The sequence below is a fragment of the Chiloscyllium plagiosum genome, unplaced genomic scaffold (assembly GCF_037043375.1).
Source record: "Chiloscyllium plagiosum isolate Xiang-an unplaced genomic scaffold, Cpla_swu_hap1 HiC_scaffold_35, whole genome shotgun sequence".
Classification (NCBI taxonomy): Eukaryota; Metazoa; Chordata; class Chondrichthyes; order Orectolobiformes; family Hemiscylliidae; genus Chiloscyllium; species Chiloscyllium plagiosum.
The window spans coordinates 10,136,950-10,154,720 of NW_028270173.1; the positions used below are offsets into that span (position 1 = coordinate 10,136,950).

Consider the following 17,771-nt stretch of genomic DNA (forward strand, 5'->3'; position numbering starts at 1 on the left):
AAGTGCCATTCTGAATTAGTTGTCAGGTATCATTGGAAAATAACAGTCTATAGTTAGGCCATCAAGATATTGTTGGAGAGGTTGTGGTGCAGTAGATAATGCCACTAGACTAGCAATCCAGAATCACTAATGTTCTGAGTTTGGATCCCACCATGGCCGATGATACAATTTGAATTCAATAAAAACAATCTGGAGTGTCCAGTCTGGATAACAATATGATGGTGACAGTGTTACTATTCTTAATTGTTATTTAAACATGCATCAAGTTCATTAATAATGGGTGGTACGGTGGCTTAGTGATTAACACTACTCCCACACAGTGCCAGGGATCTAGATTCGATTCCTGCCTAGGGTAACTGACTGCGTGGAGTTTACACATTCTCCCTGTGTCTGCGTGGGTTTCCTCCGGGTGCTCCGGTTTCCTCCAACAATCCAAAAATGTGCAGGCCAGGTGACTTGGTCATGCTAAATTGCCTGTAGTGTTAGGTGCATTAATCAGGGGTAAATATAAGGTGGGGGAATGGGTCTGGGTGGGTTGCTGTTCGGAGGGTCAGTTTGGACTTGTTGGGCTGAAGGGCCTGTTTCCATACTGTGTGGCATCAATCTTAATACACTTTAGGGAAGGAAATCTGCAATAATTATATGGTCTGGTCTAATTGTGACTCTTATAAAGGCAAAATACTAGATGCTAGAAATCTTAAAGAAACACAGAAAATGCTGGATGAACAGGGCAGGTTTGGCAGCATCTGTGGACAGAGAAACAGAGCTAATGTTTCCAGTTTAGCATCTCTTCTTCAGAATGGTGGTTGACTTTTATCTGCCCTCTGAAAACATCTAGACAAAAAAAACCTGCAGTTGCTGGAATCTAAAGTATACAAGCAGGAGGCTGGAAGGCGGCAAGCCAGCAGCACCAGGAGGTGGAGAAGTCAACGTTTCAGGTATAACTCTTCTTCAGGACTAGATCTAGCGAGTCACTCACTTCAAGGGCAATAAATGCTGGCCCAGCCAGCGATGCCCAGGAATGTAAATTGGAAAGAACACTGATTGTCAATGGCCAGGGGGATAAACCTGTAAAACCTATGACTGCATCCTCTTGCATACCTCAAAATGGAGCTCCAGCATAACTGATACATTAATTTTCAAGTTTTCCCTTGCGAAGATGGATATGCCAGCTTGAAGCTGACATCACTATTTAATGCTGTTAGTATCTCCCTAATGTACAAACAAATCAGTGAATTGGGCCTTCAGGTCACACTTGTAACTCTCCTTGAAGTTGAGTTTTTAGCCTTCTGTTGCTTTCTGGCTGCAAATACCTTGCATGCAGAAAATTACGATTTTAAAATGTGTTGCTGGAAAAGTGCAGCAGGTCAGGCAGCATCAAAGGAACAGGAGAATCGACGTTTCGGGCATAAGCCCTTCTCGATTCTCCTGTTCCTTTGATGCTGCCTGACCTGCTGCGCTTTTCCAGCAACACATTTTTAAGCTCTGATTTCCAGCATCTGCAACCCTCACTTTCTCCTAGAAAATTAGGATTGTCTTCCATCCTGTAAAAATGCCCAAACCAGCACACTTGCTCTGCGTGGTAAGTGCCATTGCACTGTGAGGTCTGTGTTTGAGAGGGACGCCACATCAACACTTTGACCTTCCCTGAAATACCCTGAATGTGATCCGAACAGCAAAGGGGATATATTCCTGTGATTTAAAAACAGACACCTGCTGGGGGGCGGGGGGTACAAAAACCTCAGCAGGTCTGGCAGCACCTGTGAAAACAGAGTAAACGTTTCTAGTCCAGTGGCCCTTCAGTTCAGATGGGTCACTGGTGTCGAATCGTTGACTCTGTTCTCTCTCCGGAGATGCTGTCAGACCTGTTGAGTTTCTCCAGCAAATCATGTTTTTTTTTAAAGAAAATTCGTTTCTGATCTCCGGCTATTTTGTTTTAACGTATTCCTATACCTACGTGTTAACATTATTATTTTAAGTTATGGGGGGGGGGTCCTGTATTAGTTGTGTCTGTTTAGAATAGGGAACCTGTGCTCGGTTGGTTGAGTTTCCTTTTGGGGTTTGGGTCGGTGCAGAAAGTGAAAGTTCTCTCTGCATGTGGAAATGTCTCATTCTCCGCCCCTCAATGGGCGGTCATACGACGTAATAATAATCCGGCCCGAGCAGCGGACCCGGGGCTGGAGGGAGTGATGGGAGAGCTGCTGCTTGCAGACTTGGGGAGTGTTCTGTGATCAGCTCATGGATCTCGGGGAGTTGTGACAGAGTAGCCGCGGGTGTGGATGAGGATGGTCCCATCGCCGCCTCCTCTTCCTCCTTGGTGCTTTTCCGGGGCCGGCTTGACGCGGAAAGTGGCTGTCGCCCTGCAGCAGCCTGTGCTGCTCCCCGGCCTCTTCCTGCTCCCTCTGTTTCTGCTTCGTGGAACCGCACTCCCGGCCGAGGTAAGCTCACACGCTCTTTCCCAACCCTCCCCCCCCCCCCCCCAAATCCGGCCATGAGGGACAGGGCTTGGATTGGGGGTAATAGGAGGGAGGGTTTGGATTGAGGAGGGGTTCTCTTTGACTGTCAAGATCTCGGACTGAAGCCTGGGAAGGAGGAGAGGGCTGGAAGGGTCAATGAATTAGGAATTGGGAGCAGAGACCGAGGGGAGGCTGTTCAGGAGACGAGAATTGTAGGGGTTGTGGTGCCAGAGACAGGAACTGGGAGAATTCATTGCTAAAACTGGAGAGGGAGGAATGAGGGAAGTGGGGGAGATGTCTTGGTATCTTTTTTTATTCATTCAGGGAATGTGGGTGGCCTAGCTTGTGCCAACACAATTGCCTACTCTGAGTTGTACTGGAGTTTACATTTGTGCTGTGTTGTAAAGTGGAGTAGACTCCCCAACCCACTGAACTGAAACTGAAACACCCAGTGGGCGGCACGGTGGCACAGTGGTTAGCACTGCTGCCTCGCAGCGCCAGAGACCCGGGTTCAATTCCCGACTCAGGCGACTGACTGTGTGGAGTTTGCACGTTCTCCCCGTGTCTGCGTGGGTTTCCTCCGGGTGCTCCGGTTTCCTCCCACAGTCCAAAGATGTGCAGGTTAGGTGAATTGGCCATACTAAATTGCCCGTAGTGTTAGGTAAGGGGTAAATGTAGGGGTATGGGTGGGTTTCGCTTCGGCGGGTCAGTGTGGACCTGTTGGGCCGAAGGGCCTGTTTCCACACTGTAATCTAATCTAAAAAAAAGAGGAGCATCTCACCCTCCCACCTGTTTAAAGAGCATGAAATGTGGTGTAGTCAAAGAGTATGGCGTTGGTCAGGCAGCATTCAAGGAGCAGGAGAGTCAACATTTTGGGGATAAGCCCTTCATCAGGAATGAGGCCTTTGGGCCAAGGGGCTAAGAGATAAATGGGATGGGGGGGGGGGGGGGGGGGAGGAGGTGAGGCTGGGCGGAAGGTAGCTGGGAATGCAATAAGTAGATGAAGGTCGTGGTATAAATGATGGATTGGAGAGGAGGCTGGAGTAGGTAGGTGGGAAGGGAGATGAACAGGTCGAACCATTCAAGAGTGTGGTGCCTAGTTGGGAGGTAGGGACTAGGATAAGTTCGGGGGGGAGGAGAAATGGGGAAACTGGTGAAATTCACATTGATCCCATGTAGGTGGAGGGGTCCCAAGATGGAAGATGAGGCATTCTTCCTCCAGGCATCAGGTGGTTGGGGTTTGGTGATGGAGGAGGCCCAGGACCTGCATGTTGGAGGGGGAGTTGAAGTGTTCAGGTACAGGGTGATGGGGTTGGTTGGTGTGGGTGTCCCTGAGATGTTCTCTGAAACGATCCACAAGTTGGCGTCCCCTCTCCCTAGTGGAGAGGAGACCGCAACGGGTGCAGTAGATGACGTTTGTGGAAGTACAGGTAAATTTCTGTCGGATGTGCAAGGATATTTGGGGTCTTGGAAGGGGTTGAGGGGGAAGGTGTGGGTGCAGGTTTAGCACTACTTGCGATGGCAGGGGAAGGTGCGGGGAGAGGAGAGTGGGTTGGTGGGGGGTGTGGATCTGACCAGGGAGTCGCAGAGGGAATGGTCTCTTCAGCAACTTCTGGTGGTTAAGTGTAATAAATCCCTGATACTTCCTTTAAAATCAACACGTAACGATTTATCTAACTCTAACACTGAACAAATTAACTGACCTATTAACAAACTGAATAAAGCCCTTCTAATTACTAACTATTCCTAAAGAAACAAGATTCTAATAGGATGTTGTTCCAATGAATACAATTCTCACTCATCTGTTTTAAAAAAAAATGTTCTGTGCCTCCCTCTGTTGTTCTCCTGTCTGAAATGCCTCTTCCAAGAAATGCCTTTTTCTGTCGTTTCTTCATTGTTGGTACTGTTATTGTTTGGAATGTGCTTTCTCTAATACATAGGTGACTATGAGAGCCAATTTCTCTCTCTGTGTCTCTCTCTCTCTCTGTGTCTCTCTCTGTGTGTGTCTCTCTCTCTCTGTCTGTCTGTCTGTCTGTCTCTCTCTCAGCTGTTAGCTGTGGCGGGATGTCAGTTAGCTCTGGTGTCTTTGTCCAATTTCCTCCTTTTTACCCTTGATCACATATCAATATTTCTTACAATAGGATTGATTCTATGTTGTCAAAACCATCAGATTTAAATTTAGTAAGTTTTTGGTGTTTAAGTGTCTGGTTCAAATTGGCTAAATTCAAAAACCTTTTGTTTTGGTAAAAAAAACTGCTGCTTGGCCTGCTAACTGTCCAGCCTTTTAATTCAAATGCTCTCTGTGTAACGGCAAAGTCAAGCACAGAAATAACACCTTTTAAAAGGACCACACAACGCTTTCCCCATTTAACAATTTTACAAACATTCTAACTTGCTGCCTCCTGATCTACAAGTACTGTACCCAACTTCACAATAGCTATGATCCAGAACTTGCTGGGAAAATATTGGTGAACTGATTTTGTTTTTGTACCATTGCAGTCCATTTGGTGTGGGTACCCCTACAGTACTGTTAAGGAGGGAGTTCCTGGGAATTGATCCAGTGATCGTGAAGAAATGGCAATATGTTCCCAATTCAGGATGGTGAATGATCTGGGATCTGGGACTGGGGTTGGGAAACACCAAGTGACTGATTTGCTTGTGGAGGTTTCCTCGTTTGAATTGGTTAAAAACTTTAGCTTTGGTGGGGATGTAAACTGGCTTGGAGGTAAGGGGAAGCGTACAGGGTGTGAATGGTTTATACCTTTGTGAACTTGTACATCATTATTTCGGTTTGTTGCATGCTACAGACTTACAAGATAAATCTAAGTGCCTCATGATCGTTGCTCCAGTTGGAGTTTGATCAGTTGACATGTTTGTGTCTGTCACAACCACTTAGTGTTAAATTAGAATTAGTGCTAAATTTCAATTTAGTTGGCAAACTTTTGAATCCGTATTCATTTGTCAGTGGGCTATTTTCTGTAATTACAGTAGTGTTGCTTCTCACTTGAACTAAAGTTTGTGGCAACTGAAATAGATCAGTTGGGATAGCATTAGACTGAAGATCTAAATGTCCCAGTCCAATCCTTTGTTTTGGTAGAATGAGCATGGACTGTGTTTCATTTGCCAAAACAAGTTGTGTGTGGCTTGGATTTGTTCTTAATTGAATGCTTAAACTTTATTTGTACAGAGTTTGACCGCACACAGCAGGTGTGTTTGTTCTGTGACCCAGAATTTGCTGGGAAAATATCGGTGAGTTAAAGCATAAGGTGTTTTAAGTGTATTAGTAAAAGCAGCAATATGTTGTGAGTTACATATTATCAGTTCCTCAATAATCTGCACCACTACACATGAGATCTCATTGTCGATTCTTCTGTGAATTTCAGGATACTATTGCCATTGCGCTGTAAACATGATTTAAACTTATTGAGGAAAAATGTTTATTACAATTCCCTTTTAATGTACTGGCGTGCAAATATGGTGCTTGAGGTTCTTTTTGTTAGAGAGAAGAAGGTTGAGCGGCGACTTAATTCAGACATATAAGATAATCAGAGGGTTAGATAGGTGATGGTGATGGCTAGCACGAGGGGACATAGCTTTAAAGTAAGGAATGATAGATGTAGGACAGATGTCAGAGGTAGTTTCTTTACTCAGAGAACGCATTGCCTGCAACAGTCATGGACTCGTCAACTTTAAGGACATTTAAATGGTCGTTTTGTTAGGCATATGGACGAGAATGGAATAGTGTAGATTAGATGGGCTTCAGATTGGTGCCACAGATTGGCGCAACATTGAGCGTCGAAGGGTCTATACTGTGCTGTAATGTTCGATGTTCTAAATAGTTAGACTCCCAGAAAAGGAAACAATTTCATTTGTAAGTCCCGTGTGTCTCTGTGGGTACTAAACCACTCCAGGTTGCTGTCAAATATAAAATATCTTAATGTCTTTTCTTTCTTTCTCTGTATTTAATTTCTGAATCTATCTTGACTCTAAGATGGTTATTTTCTCTGCTACTTGTAGAAACAAAAAGTAGGAATAGGCTTCTCAACCCATCAAGCCCATCTGCCTTTGGACCTATTCATGGCTGAGCCTCCAATTCAATGCCAAACACACACTGTCTCTTCATACTCCCTGACGGTTTTGATCTCTAGAAATTTATCTTTTTTTTTGCAAACCTATTAAGTGCCTTCAACTCCGCAGCCCTCTGTGGTAGAAAACATTTCACAGGTTCATCTTTGAGTGAAAAAATTATTCCTCATATCTCAATTCAAAATGGCCTACACTGTATCCTGAGACTGTGACCCCTGGACTCTGAGCCCCAGAAAACATCATCCCTGAATCCAGTCTGTCCAGCGCTGTTAGTGTTTTATGTCTCAATGAGATTTCCCCCCTCTAAATTCTCTGAAAATATTCTAAATTCCAGGGATCACCAGTCATCAAAACGGTATTTCCTCTTGTGACAGACTTGCTGTCCCAGCAAACAGTCTGGTAAATCTTCATTGCACTTCCTCCAGTACAAGCATATTTTAGATAAGGAGACAAAACTGCTACCTGATGGAGGATCAGCACTGCGAGATCTAATGTTTCCAAACAAACCTGTTGGACTATAACCTGATATTGTGTGATTTTTAACTTTGTTCATCCTGGTTGAACACTGGCTCCTCCACATCATAGTTTCTCCAAGGCGTTGTACAACTGTAGCCTCAGATATCCTTTGTAATGAGATAGGTGCACTTGTCCTGAAGTTTCTAGCACTAATATGAGAGTGGAAGGGGATGAACTTATCAAGTTCTGTTGTGCATTGTGAAAATGAACACCGATAAACTTGTCAGTGCTGAAAAGCAGACCAGTTGATTTCAATGGTTACAATGAGAGGAGTGGGTGGGGAAGAAATGTGAGGATAAATCCACTGTGGAGCCTGTGACATGGTAGAGAGTTCCAGATTACTGCCTCATGGGTTTGATTTTTTTTTTCGCTTGCATTTGTGCTAAATTTTGAAGCTGCTGGTAACATTCAGAGGGATTAATAGGATCACTAACAGTTCATCATCAAAAACCTTGCAAATTTCTGGCAATTATATTCAGAGATCATGCTGATAATGTGGATTGCAATTACTAAATATGACTGAATTTTGGTTGGAGATTGCCATTGGCTCTAGGGGTCCACTGTTAATGTTGATCTCTGAATTTATACTAATGGTAGATCTTGGAAATTGTTTAATATTAAGCATGAGAGACTTCTAGGATGTATAATGGTTTGAGTGCAAGCTGATCAAATGTTCTACGTGTATGCAAAGTTACTTGGCCACAAGTTAAGAGATCACATCCATTGCTGCTCACCATTTATCTGTTGAGCCATGTGTTGCTTCATTACAAAATCTAATGCTATGAGAAGTCTATATCAATAAAACTCAATAAAATTTCCTGTAGAAACAAAAATTAGAAGAGCTAAGCAGACCTGTCAGCATCTGTAAAGAAAAATCAAAGTTAATGTTTCTGAGGAAGGGTCACTGGACCTGAAATATTAACTTTGATTTCTCTTCAAAGATGCTGTCAGACCTGCTGAGCTTTTCCAGCAACTTGTGTTTTTGTTTGATTTCCAGCACCCATAGTTCTCTTTAGTGTTAAAATTCCTGTAGAAGTAGGTGATGGATTAGACCAGAAGTTCAAATCGAAGCTAGACTTAGCATATCCCTTTGTTGATCTCGGGATATTTCAAAGTAATTTGTAGCCAACCTGAGTGCTTTGGAAGTTTAGTAATGAAGGGAAATCATTACTGTAAGTTTACAAGGAGCCGTTTGGTAAAGGTTCATAAAACGTGATTGTGCCCAGATCATTTGTTTTTGTTTGAAGTCATGTTGGCACAACCATCTTTTAGCTTAGCAAGTGTGTGCTGTTTACAAGATGCATTGCAGAAATTTACCAAGGCTCCTTTGACACACCACCTTCCAAACCCATGACCACTACTATTTAGAAGTCAAGGATAGAAGATATATGGGAACATCACATGCAAGGTCCCCTCTAAGCCATTCACCATCACAACTTGAATTACATTGCCATTCCTTCAGTGTCACTGGCTTGAAGTTTGGGAACACATTCTCCAATAGCATCATGAACACTAAATGGATTGCAGCAGTTCAAGGACAGCTAGAGATGGACAACAAACACTGACCCAACCAGCAAAGCTCACAACTCATGAATTACTGAAGTTGGACAAGCAGAATATTCTATAAAAAGGCATGATACTTGAAATTGATGTTTGAAGAGAACTTGTGTACTCCTACAAGAAATATAAAGTTAGCGTGCAGGAAGAAGGGCTTATGCCCGAAACGTCGATTCTCCTGCTCCTTGGATGCTGCCTGGCCTGCTACGCTTTTCCAGCAACACATTTTTCAGCTCTGATCTCCAGCATCTGCAGTCCTCACTTTCTCCAAGCATGACATTAGAAAGGCAAGTGGCATTTTGGCCTTTCATGCATAGAGACTGAAGTACATGAAGAAGGTCTGCTACAAGGGTATTGGGTTTTGCTGACCCTAAGCCTGGAATATTTTGTGCAGTCTTCATGTCCCTATCTGAGGAATGATATACTAGCATTGGAGACGGTCTGGCAAAATTGCACTAATTGGGATGGGAGGCTGAGAAAATTGGGTCTATGCTGTCTTAAGTTTAGAAGAATGAGAGTTGATCTCATTGAAATAGAAGATTCTGAATGTGTATAACAGGATGGATATTGAGAGAATATTTTTCCCCCAAGTGGACAATCTAGAACACAGCTTCAGAATAAGTGGATAATCATTTAGAACTGAAATGAGGAAACTAATTTATCACTGAGTGTTGTCAATTGTCTATCCCAGAGGGTTGGGTTTCATCATTCAAGACTGAAATCAATAGATTTGATATCGCAGAAAATTAATTTGGGACCAATTTGGGTAATCATTTTGCTATTGAAATGCCTTTTTAAAAATAACTTTGTTCAGTCAGTTAAGTACATTGTGCACATCTATCCTTTCTTTGCTATTTTGTTTTTAAATGCTTTTCTAGCTAGCCTCACACGTACTGCCCTCTAAGCATGAATTCATCCAAATTTCTGCAGTCTATCTCATAACTATTATCCATTGCATTGTTCCTAAGGTCACTGACCTACATTGAGTTATATTTTTGTACCAGGAGCTATTTTTAAAATTCTCAACCTTGTGTTCAAATCCATGCTTAGCTTCACCCTTTTCATGTCTCTGTAGCCTTCTCTAGCCCCTCAACATCCTGAGAGCTTGCATTATTCCAACTTTAGCGTCTTGTGAATCCTCCCTATTGGCAGCTTACCTTCAGCTGACTGGTTCTTCAATGCCAGGATTGACCCCTCATTTTTTTAAATAGCTCTGAGAAACCCAAGTTCTAAATGCCCAAAGATGTACTCCTTTATTTTGTTGTGTATTTTTGACTGTCATTTCATGTAAAGAATCATGGAGATATTGTAGGTTGCAAGTTAATGCATTATCCTGAAATGCATTTTGACAGGAGTTAATTTCAGTGACAGGATACAGTGGCAGTAGGAGCTTCTCTTTTGTTCTCCATTTAGCTCATCTTAGCAGGAAATTAGCTAAGTTCTGTTCACTGAAAAATGTTAACGACATGCTACCACTCACTTCCTTAGCAGGATGAGAAAGACACTACAGACAAACGTTTTCCTTATGTTTCAACATTGTTCAAGATACAAGTGATGACAATAAACTACTGAGAAAATCTTTAAAACAGTAAGTTCCTAAGTCCCCAAGAATCTTATAATATTTGGAAATGTAAAAATGGATCTGGGCAATTCCCTTCCCTTGAATATGATTATCTCTGCGCAGAAATCCCTGGTTATTGTCCACTTTACTAATGGAAAAATTCCTTTCCATTCCATCCTATTTAGACCCTGCATAATTTTATAAACCTGTATTATATACCTCAATCTTCTGAGTAAACAATCCAGCCTAAGAAATCTTTTTGCATAGCGCATACCTTTCACCCCAGGCATCATCCTGGTAAATGTTCTCTGCATCCTCAAATTGCAATCACAGCCTTCTCATAATGTGATCAGAACTGCACACAGTACTCTAATTGTGGCCTAACCAGTTTTTTAATGTAGTTCCACCATTACATCCCTGCCTATTCTTTGCCTTGACTAATAAAGACAAGGATCCCATGTGCCTTCCTTAACCACTATTGATTGCCCTGGTAGTCTCAGGAAGCTATGGCTGTGCACACCAAGATTTTTAGTACTATCCAGGGGTCCTGCCTTTCAGAGTCATTGTTGTTAGCACTCCCCAAGTGCATAACCTCTGACTTTTGAGGTACAATTCCATTTGCTGCTGTTTTGTCCAAGTATCCAGTCCATTAATATCCTTTTACAACTTACTGCTATCCTTCTAATTTTTTTATCACCCCTCAATTTTTATGATTTGCCCAAGTTTCTTGATAATATCCCCTATGTTTAAGTCTGAACAGTTAATGTTTACCATGATATTAAGTGCCTTGTTGGAATCAAGGGCCCATAAACAATATTACCTTCTACTTTCTGCCTCTCTGCCAATTTTGGATCCATGTGCCACTTTGCAACCAACTTCCATATATCTGATTCCTATTCAAATTAGTACTTGTCTACCTGTTTCATGTGGTTTGTTATTTATTGTATTTTTTTTTCCCCAAATGGCTCCTTGGAATGGGATGGAGCATGCATATTTCACTGACTTTGTACCTGGGCACATGAATATCCCTTTTTAAGCATTGGTAATGATGGCTAGCATTTAGATGAGGCATTTAATCATCCCATCAGCCACTTCAGATTCTTAGTAAAGATTGTGTGTTATGATTTGGAAAATATTTTACAAGTGTTCCAGAAAACATTACTTGTATATTATATTTTAAAAGGTTTAAACATTCATAAGGTTCAGTCATTAAGCACATTCAAGACAGCGGTCTTGAATTTTGGGTTTTAAAGATAAGATGATTGTAAAGGAATGTGAAGTTGAGGTTAAAAATTGAGCATGATCTTTAACTGTCTAGAGGGCATAGGTTTAGGTGAGAGGGAAAAGATTTAAAAGAGACTTAGGGCAACTTTTTCATGCCTGTTTGGAATGATCTGCCAGAGGAAGTGGTGGAGGCTGGTACAATTACAACAATTAAGAGGCATCTAGATGGGTATATGAGTAGGAAGGGTTTAGAGGGATATGGGCCAAGTTCTAGAAAATGGGACGAGATTAATTTAGGATATCTGGTCGGAATGGATGTGTTGGACCATGCTGTACATCTCTATGACTCTACTTCAATGTAGGATTTTGACGTGCAAAATGGTTTCTCTGTTTGGCAATAGGGGATCACTTAAATTCTAAAACGATAGCTCACTAAAATGATTTGAGGCACTTGAGGTGTGACAAGACACCACAGTAAATCTTATTTTTGTGAACATTTTTTTTCCTGAGTATTAATCAATTCTATTGCTGAGAATACAAGGCAATGATTTAGAATATTCTTGTCTCTCTAGTCTTGCTGCTTATAGCCACAAAAAATAATTCATTACAGCTAATAAAGCATGATAAAATTGGACTGCACTTTGCACAAACCTCTTATGTAATTCAGTAAGATCACCTTTAACTCAACTTCACATTCCTTCACAGCCATCTTGTCTTTAAATACCCAAAATTCAAGACCTTTGTTTTGAATGTGCTTAATGACTGAGAACCCTCTAGGATCAAATATTCTGAAGCTTTAAACCCTTTAAATAAAGACATTTCTCATTGTCTTTGTTCAAATTGGGTGCTCCTTTATTCTGAGACTATAACCATGTGTTTTTTTTTAGATTTCCAAGCCAGGGAGTTTTTTTTCAGCCACTACATGGTTGGTTATGATAAGTTGGGGATCATTACTTTAAGGGATGACAGTGGCAAGTAATTTAAAAAAATCATACGGAGGAACTGCAACAATTGTTCAATTCTGTCTGGAACAAAAATAAAGCACAAAATGTGGCCCAACTGTGCCTAACAAGAGAAATCAACAATAATACTAGATCCAAGGAAAGGGCATATAATTGGCCAAAAATCAGCAGCAGACCTGAGGATTGTAAGCAGTTTAGATATCAGCAAAGAAATTGATTAAGTCAGAGAAAAGAGAGTAAGTTTGGGAAGAGCACACAACCTGATTGAAAAGGCTTCTGTAGGTATGTGAAGTGGGAAGTTATAACTGGGAACAACAAGATGGGAGATCATTTAAACACATTGCTGAGATATTTGTATCATCGATAGTCACAGGTGAGGTGCCGGAAGACTGGAGATTGGCAAACGTGGTGCCACTGTTTAAGAAGGGTGGTAAGGACAAGCCAGGGAACTATAGACCAGTGAGCCTGACCTCAGTGGTGGGCACGTTATTGGAGAGAATCCTGAGGGACAGGATGTACATGTATTTGGAAAGGCAAGGACTGATTCGGGATAGTCAACATGGCTTTGTGCGTGGGAAGTCATGTCTCACAAATTTGATTGAGTTTTTTGATGAAGTAACAAAGAAGATTGATGAGAGCAGAGCAGTAGATGTGATCTATACGGACTTCAGTAAGGCGTTTGACAAGGTTCCCCATGGGAGACTGATTAGCAAGGTTAGATCTCATGGAATACAGGGAGAACTAGCCATTTGGATACAGAACTGGCTCAAAGGTAGAAGTCAGAGGGTGGTGGTGGAGGGTTGTTTTTCAGACTGGAGGCCTGTGACCAGTGGAGTGCCACAAGGTTCGGTGCTGGGCCCTCTACTTTTTATCACTTATATAAATTATTTGGATGCGAGCATAAGAGGTACAGTTAGTAAGTTTGCAGATGACACCAAGATTGGAGGTGTAGTGGACGGCGAAGAGGGTTACCTCAGATTACAACAGGATCTTGACCAGATGGGCCAATAGGCTGAGAAGTGGCAGATGGAGTTTAATTCAGATAAATGCGAGGTGCTGCATTTTGGGAAAGCAAATCTTTGCAGGACTTATACACTTAATGGTAAGGTCCTAGGGAGTGTTGCTGAACAAAGAGACCTTGGAGTGCAGGTTCATAACTCCTTGAAAGTGGAGTTGCAGATAGATAGGATAGTGAAGAAGGCGTTTGGTATGCTTTCCTTTATTGGTCAGAGTATTGAGTACAGGAGTTGGGAGGTCATGTTGCGGTTGTACAGGACATTGGTTAGGCCATTGTTGGAATATTGTGTGCAATTGTGGTCTCCTTCCTATCGGAAAGATGTTGTGAAACTTGAAAGGGTTAAGAAAAGATTTACAAGGATGTTGCCAGGGTTAGAGGATCTGAGCTACAGGGAGAGGCTGAACAGGCTGTGGCTGTTTTCCCTGGAGCGTCGGAGGCTGAGGGGTGACCTTATAGAGGTTTACAAAATTATGAAGAGCATGGATAGGATAAATAGACAAAGTCTTTTCCCTGGGGTCAGGGAGTCCAGAACTAGAGGGCATAGGTTTAGGGTGAGAGGGGAAAGATATAAAAGAGACCTAAGGGGCAACTTTTTCACACAGAACGTTTTCACACGTGTATGGAATGAGCTGCCAGAGGATGTGGTGGAGGCTGGTACAATTGCAATATTTAAGAGGCATTTGGATGGGTACATGAATAGGAAGGGTTTGGAGGGATATGGGCTGGGTGCTGGCAGGTGGGACTAGATTGGGTTGGGATATCTGGTCAATAGACAATAAACAATAGGTGCAGGAGTAGGCCATTCAGCCCTTCGAGCCTGCACCGCCATTCAATATAATCATGGCTGATCATTCCTAATCAGTATCCTGTTCCTGCCTTATCTCCATAACCCTTGATTCCACTATCTTTGAAAGCTCTATCCAACTCCTTCTTAAATGAATCCAGAGAGTGGGCCTCCACTGCCCTCTGGGGCAGAGCATTCCACACAGCCACCACTCTCTGGGTGAAGAAGTTTCTCCTGAGCTCTGTCCTAAATGGTCTACCCCGTATTTTTAAGCTGTGTCCTCTGGTTCGGCACTCACCATCAGTGGAAATATGTTTCCTACTGCCAGAGTGTCCAATCCTTTCATAATCTTATACGTCTCAATCAGGTCCCCTCTAAATCTTCGAAACTCAAGGGTATACAAGCCCAGTTGCTTCAGTCTTTCAGTGTAAGGTAATCCTGCCATTCCAGGAATTGACCTCGTGAACCTACGCTGCACTCCCTCAATAGCCAGAATGTCTTTTCTCAAATTTGGAGACCAGAACTGCACACAGTACTCCAGGTGTGGTCTCACCAGGGCCCTGTACAGCTGCAGAAGCACCTCTTTGCTTCTATACTCAATTCCTCTTGTTATGAAGGCCAGCATGCTATTAGTCTTCTTCACTACCTGCTGTACCTGCATGCTTGCCTTCATTGACTGGTGTACAAGAACACCCAGATCTCTCTGTACTGCCCCTTTACATAAATTGATTCCATTGAGGTAGTAGTCTGCATTCCTGTTCTTGCTACCAAAGTGGATAACCATACATTTATCCACATTAAACTGCATCTGCCATGCATCTGCCCACTCACCTAACTTGTCCAGGTCACCCTGTAATCTCCTAACATCCTCATCACTTTTCACCCTGCCACCCAGCTTTGTATCATCAGCAAATTTGCTAATGTTATTGTTGATACCATCTTCTATATCATTAACATATATTGTAAAAAGCTGTGGTCCCAGCACGGATCCCTGCGGTACCCCACTGGTCACTGCCTGCTATTCCGAAATGGAGCCGTTTATCACTACCCTTTGTTTCCTATTAGCCAACCAATTTTCAAACCAATCTAGTACTTTGCCCCCAATACCATGCACCCTAATTTTACTCACTAACCTCCTGTGTGGGACTTTATCAAAAGCTTTCTGAAAGTCCAGGTACACTACATCTACTGGATTTCCCTCGTCCAACTTCATAGTTACATCCTCAAAAAATTCAAGAAGATTAGTCAAGCATGATTTCCCCTTCATAAATCCATGCTGACTCTGTCCTATCCTGCTACTACTATCCAGATGTGCAGTAATTTCATCCTTTATAATAGACTCCAGCATCTTTCCCACCACTGAGGTCAGACTAACTGGTCTATAATTACCTGCTTTCTCTCGCCCACCTTTCTTAAAAAGTGGTATAACATTAGCCACCCTCCAATCCTCAGGAACCGACCCCGAATCTATTGAACTCTGGAAAATAATCACCAACGCATCCACAATTTCCCAAGCCACCTCCTTCAGTACCCTGGGATGCAGACCATCAGGCCCCGGAGACCTATCAACCTTCAGACCTAACAGCCTCTCCAACACCAAATCCTGGCAAATATAAATTCCCTTAAGTTCAGGTCCTTCAGCCACTGTTACCTCAGGGAGATTGCTTGTGTCTTCCCAAGTGAACACAGATCTGAAGTACCCATTTAATTCCTCTGCCATTTCTTTGTTCCTAGTAATATATTCCCCTGTTTCTGTCTTCAAGGGCCCAATTTTTGTCCTAACAATTTTTTTGCCTTGCACATACCTAAAAAAGCTTTTACTATCCTCCTTAATATCCTTGGCCAGTTTACCTTCGTACCTCATTTTTCCTCTGCATATTTCCTTCTTAGTAATCCTCTGTTGCTCTTTAAAAGCTTCCCAGTCCTCAGTTTTCCCACTTATTTTAGCTATGTTATACTTTTTCTCTTTTAACTTTATATGTTTCTTTAATTCCCTCGTCAGCCAAGGCCGCCCATGCCTCCTCCTGGGACCTTTCTTCCTTTTAGGAATGAACTGATCCTGCAACGTCTGCATTATACACAGAAATATCCACCATTGTTCCTCCACGGTCATCCCTGCTAAGGTATTGCACCATTGAACTTTGGCCAGCACCTCCCTCATAGCTCCATAATTCAACAGAAGTACTGTCACTTCCGACTGTACCCTCTCCCTCTCAAATTGCAGATTGAAGCTTATTGTATTATGGTCACTACTTCCCAATGGCTCCTTCACTTCGAGGTCTCTGACCGATTCTGGTTCATTACACAATACCAGATCCAGAATTGCCTTCTCCCTGGTCGGCTCCAGCACCAGCTGCTCTAAGAATCCATCTCTGAGGCACTCCACAAAGTCTCTTTCTTGTGGTCCAATACCATCCTGATTCTCCCAGTCTACCTGCATGTTAAAATCCCCATTACAACTGTAGTGACATCTTTGCGACAGGCCAATTTCAGATCCTGATTTAACTTACATCTGACATCCAGACTACTGTTTGGGGGCCTGTAGATGACTCCTAAGAGGGTCTTTTTACCCCTGGTATTTCGAAGTTCTATCCACACTGACTCTACATCTCCTGACTCTAGGTCCCCCCGCGCAAAGGACTGAATATCGTCCCTTACCAACAAGGCCACCCCAACCCTCTGCCCGTCAGTCTGTCCTTACGATAACACGTGTATCCTTGAATATTCATTTCCCAGGCCCTGTCCACTTGAAGCCACGTCTCAGTTATCCCCATAATATCGTATCTGCCAATTTCCAAAAGAGCCTCAAGCTCATCCATCTTATGTTTAATGCTTCGTGCATTCATGTATAGTATTTTTAATTTGTTACTGCTCTCACCCTTCCCATCAACCCTTATTTCACTCAACCTTACAGCATGATGCCTTTCCGAGTTTTCTGCCTCATTAATACAGTTGTCTTTCTTGACTTCTCTTGTTCTAACTTTCCCTTCAATTTCCTTTTTAAACATGCAGCTTGTCCCCTCCTCCCGCTACTTAGTTTAAATGTAGCGGTGTTGCAGTAGAAAACCTGCCTGCCAGAATACTGGTCCCTAACCTATTAAGGTGCAAGCCGTCTCTTTTGTAGAATTTATGTTTACCACAAAATATACCCCAGTGATCCAAGAACTTAAATCCTTGCTTCCTGCACCAGTTCCCCAACCACACGTTCAAGTCCATTATCTCCCTGTTTCTGGCCACACTAGCCCGAGGAACTGGAAGCAAATTGGAGATAACCATCTTGGACGTCCTGCTTTTCAGCCTTCTTCCTAGTTCTCCGAAGTCTCGCTGTAGTATGTTCCTCCTCCTCTTCCCGACATCATTTGTGCCGACATGTACCACCACCTCTGGCTCTTCACCCTCATCCTTGAGGATTTCCTGCACTCTGTCCATGATGTCTTTCACTCTAGCACCAGGAAAGCAACACACCATCCTTAAATCCTGTCTGCTGCCACAAAAACCCCAGTCAGTTCCTCTCATGATGGAGTCCCCTATTACCACGGCTCTGTGCGATGTCCGACTCTTCCGCTCTGCCTCTGCGGCAACTTTTGATTAACAAACTTGGCCGCCT

The 17,771-nt window shown here is 42.8% G+C and overlaps 1 protein-coding gene across 1 annotated transcript in view; it reads left to right on the forward strand.

The window, feature by feature from the left end:
* The first annotated feature begins 2,180 nt into the window (after positions 1 to 2,180).
* The window catches only part of neu1 (neuraminidase 1), a 35,269-nt gene continuing 19,678 nt past the window's right edge, over positions 2,181 to 17,771 (forward strand). Inside the window, exon 1 of the mRNA XM_043678249.2 lies at positions 2,181 to 2,438. Within this exon, the coding sequence (XP_043534184.1) occupies positions 2,280 to 2,438 (159 nt within the window). The 5' untranslated portion in view covers positions 2,181 to 2,279. The remainder of the gene's footprint in view (positions 2,439 to 17,771) is intronic.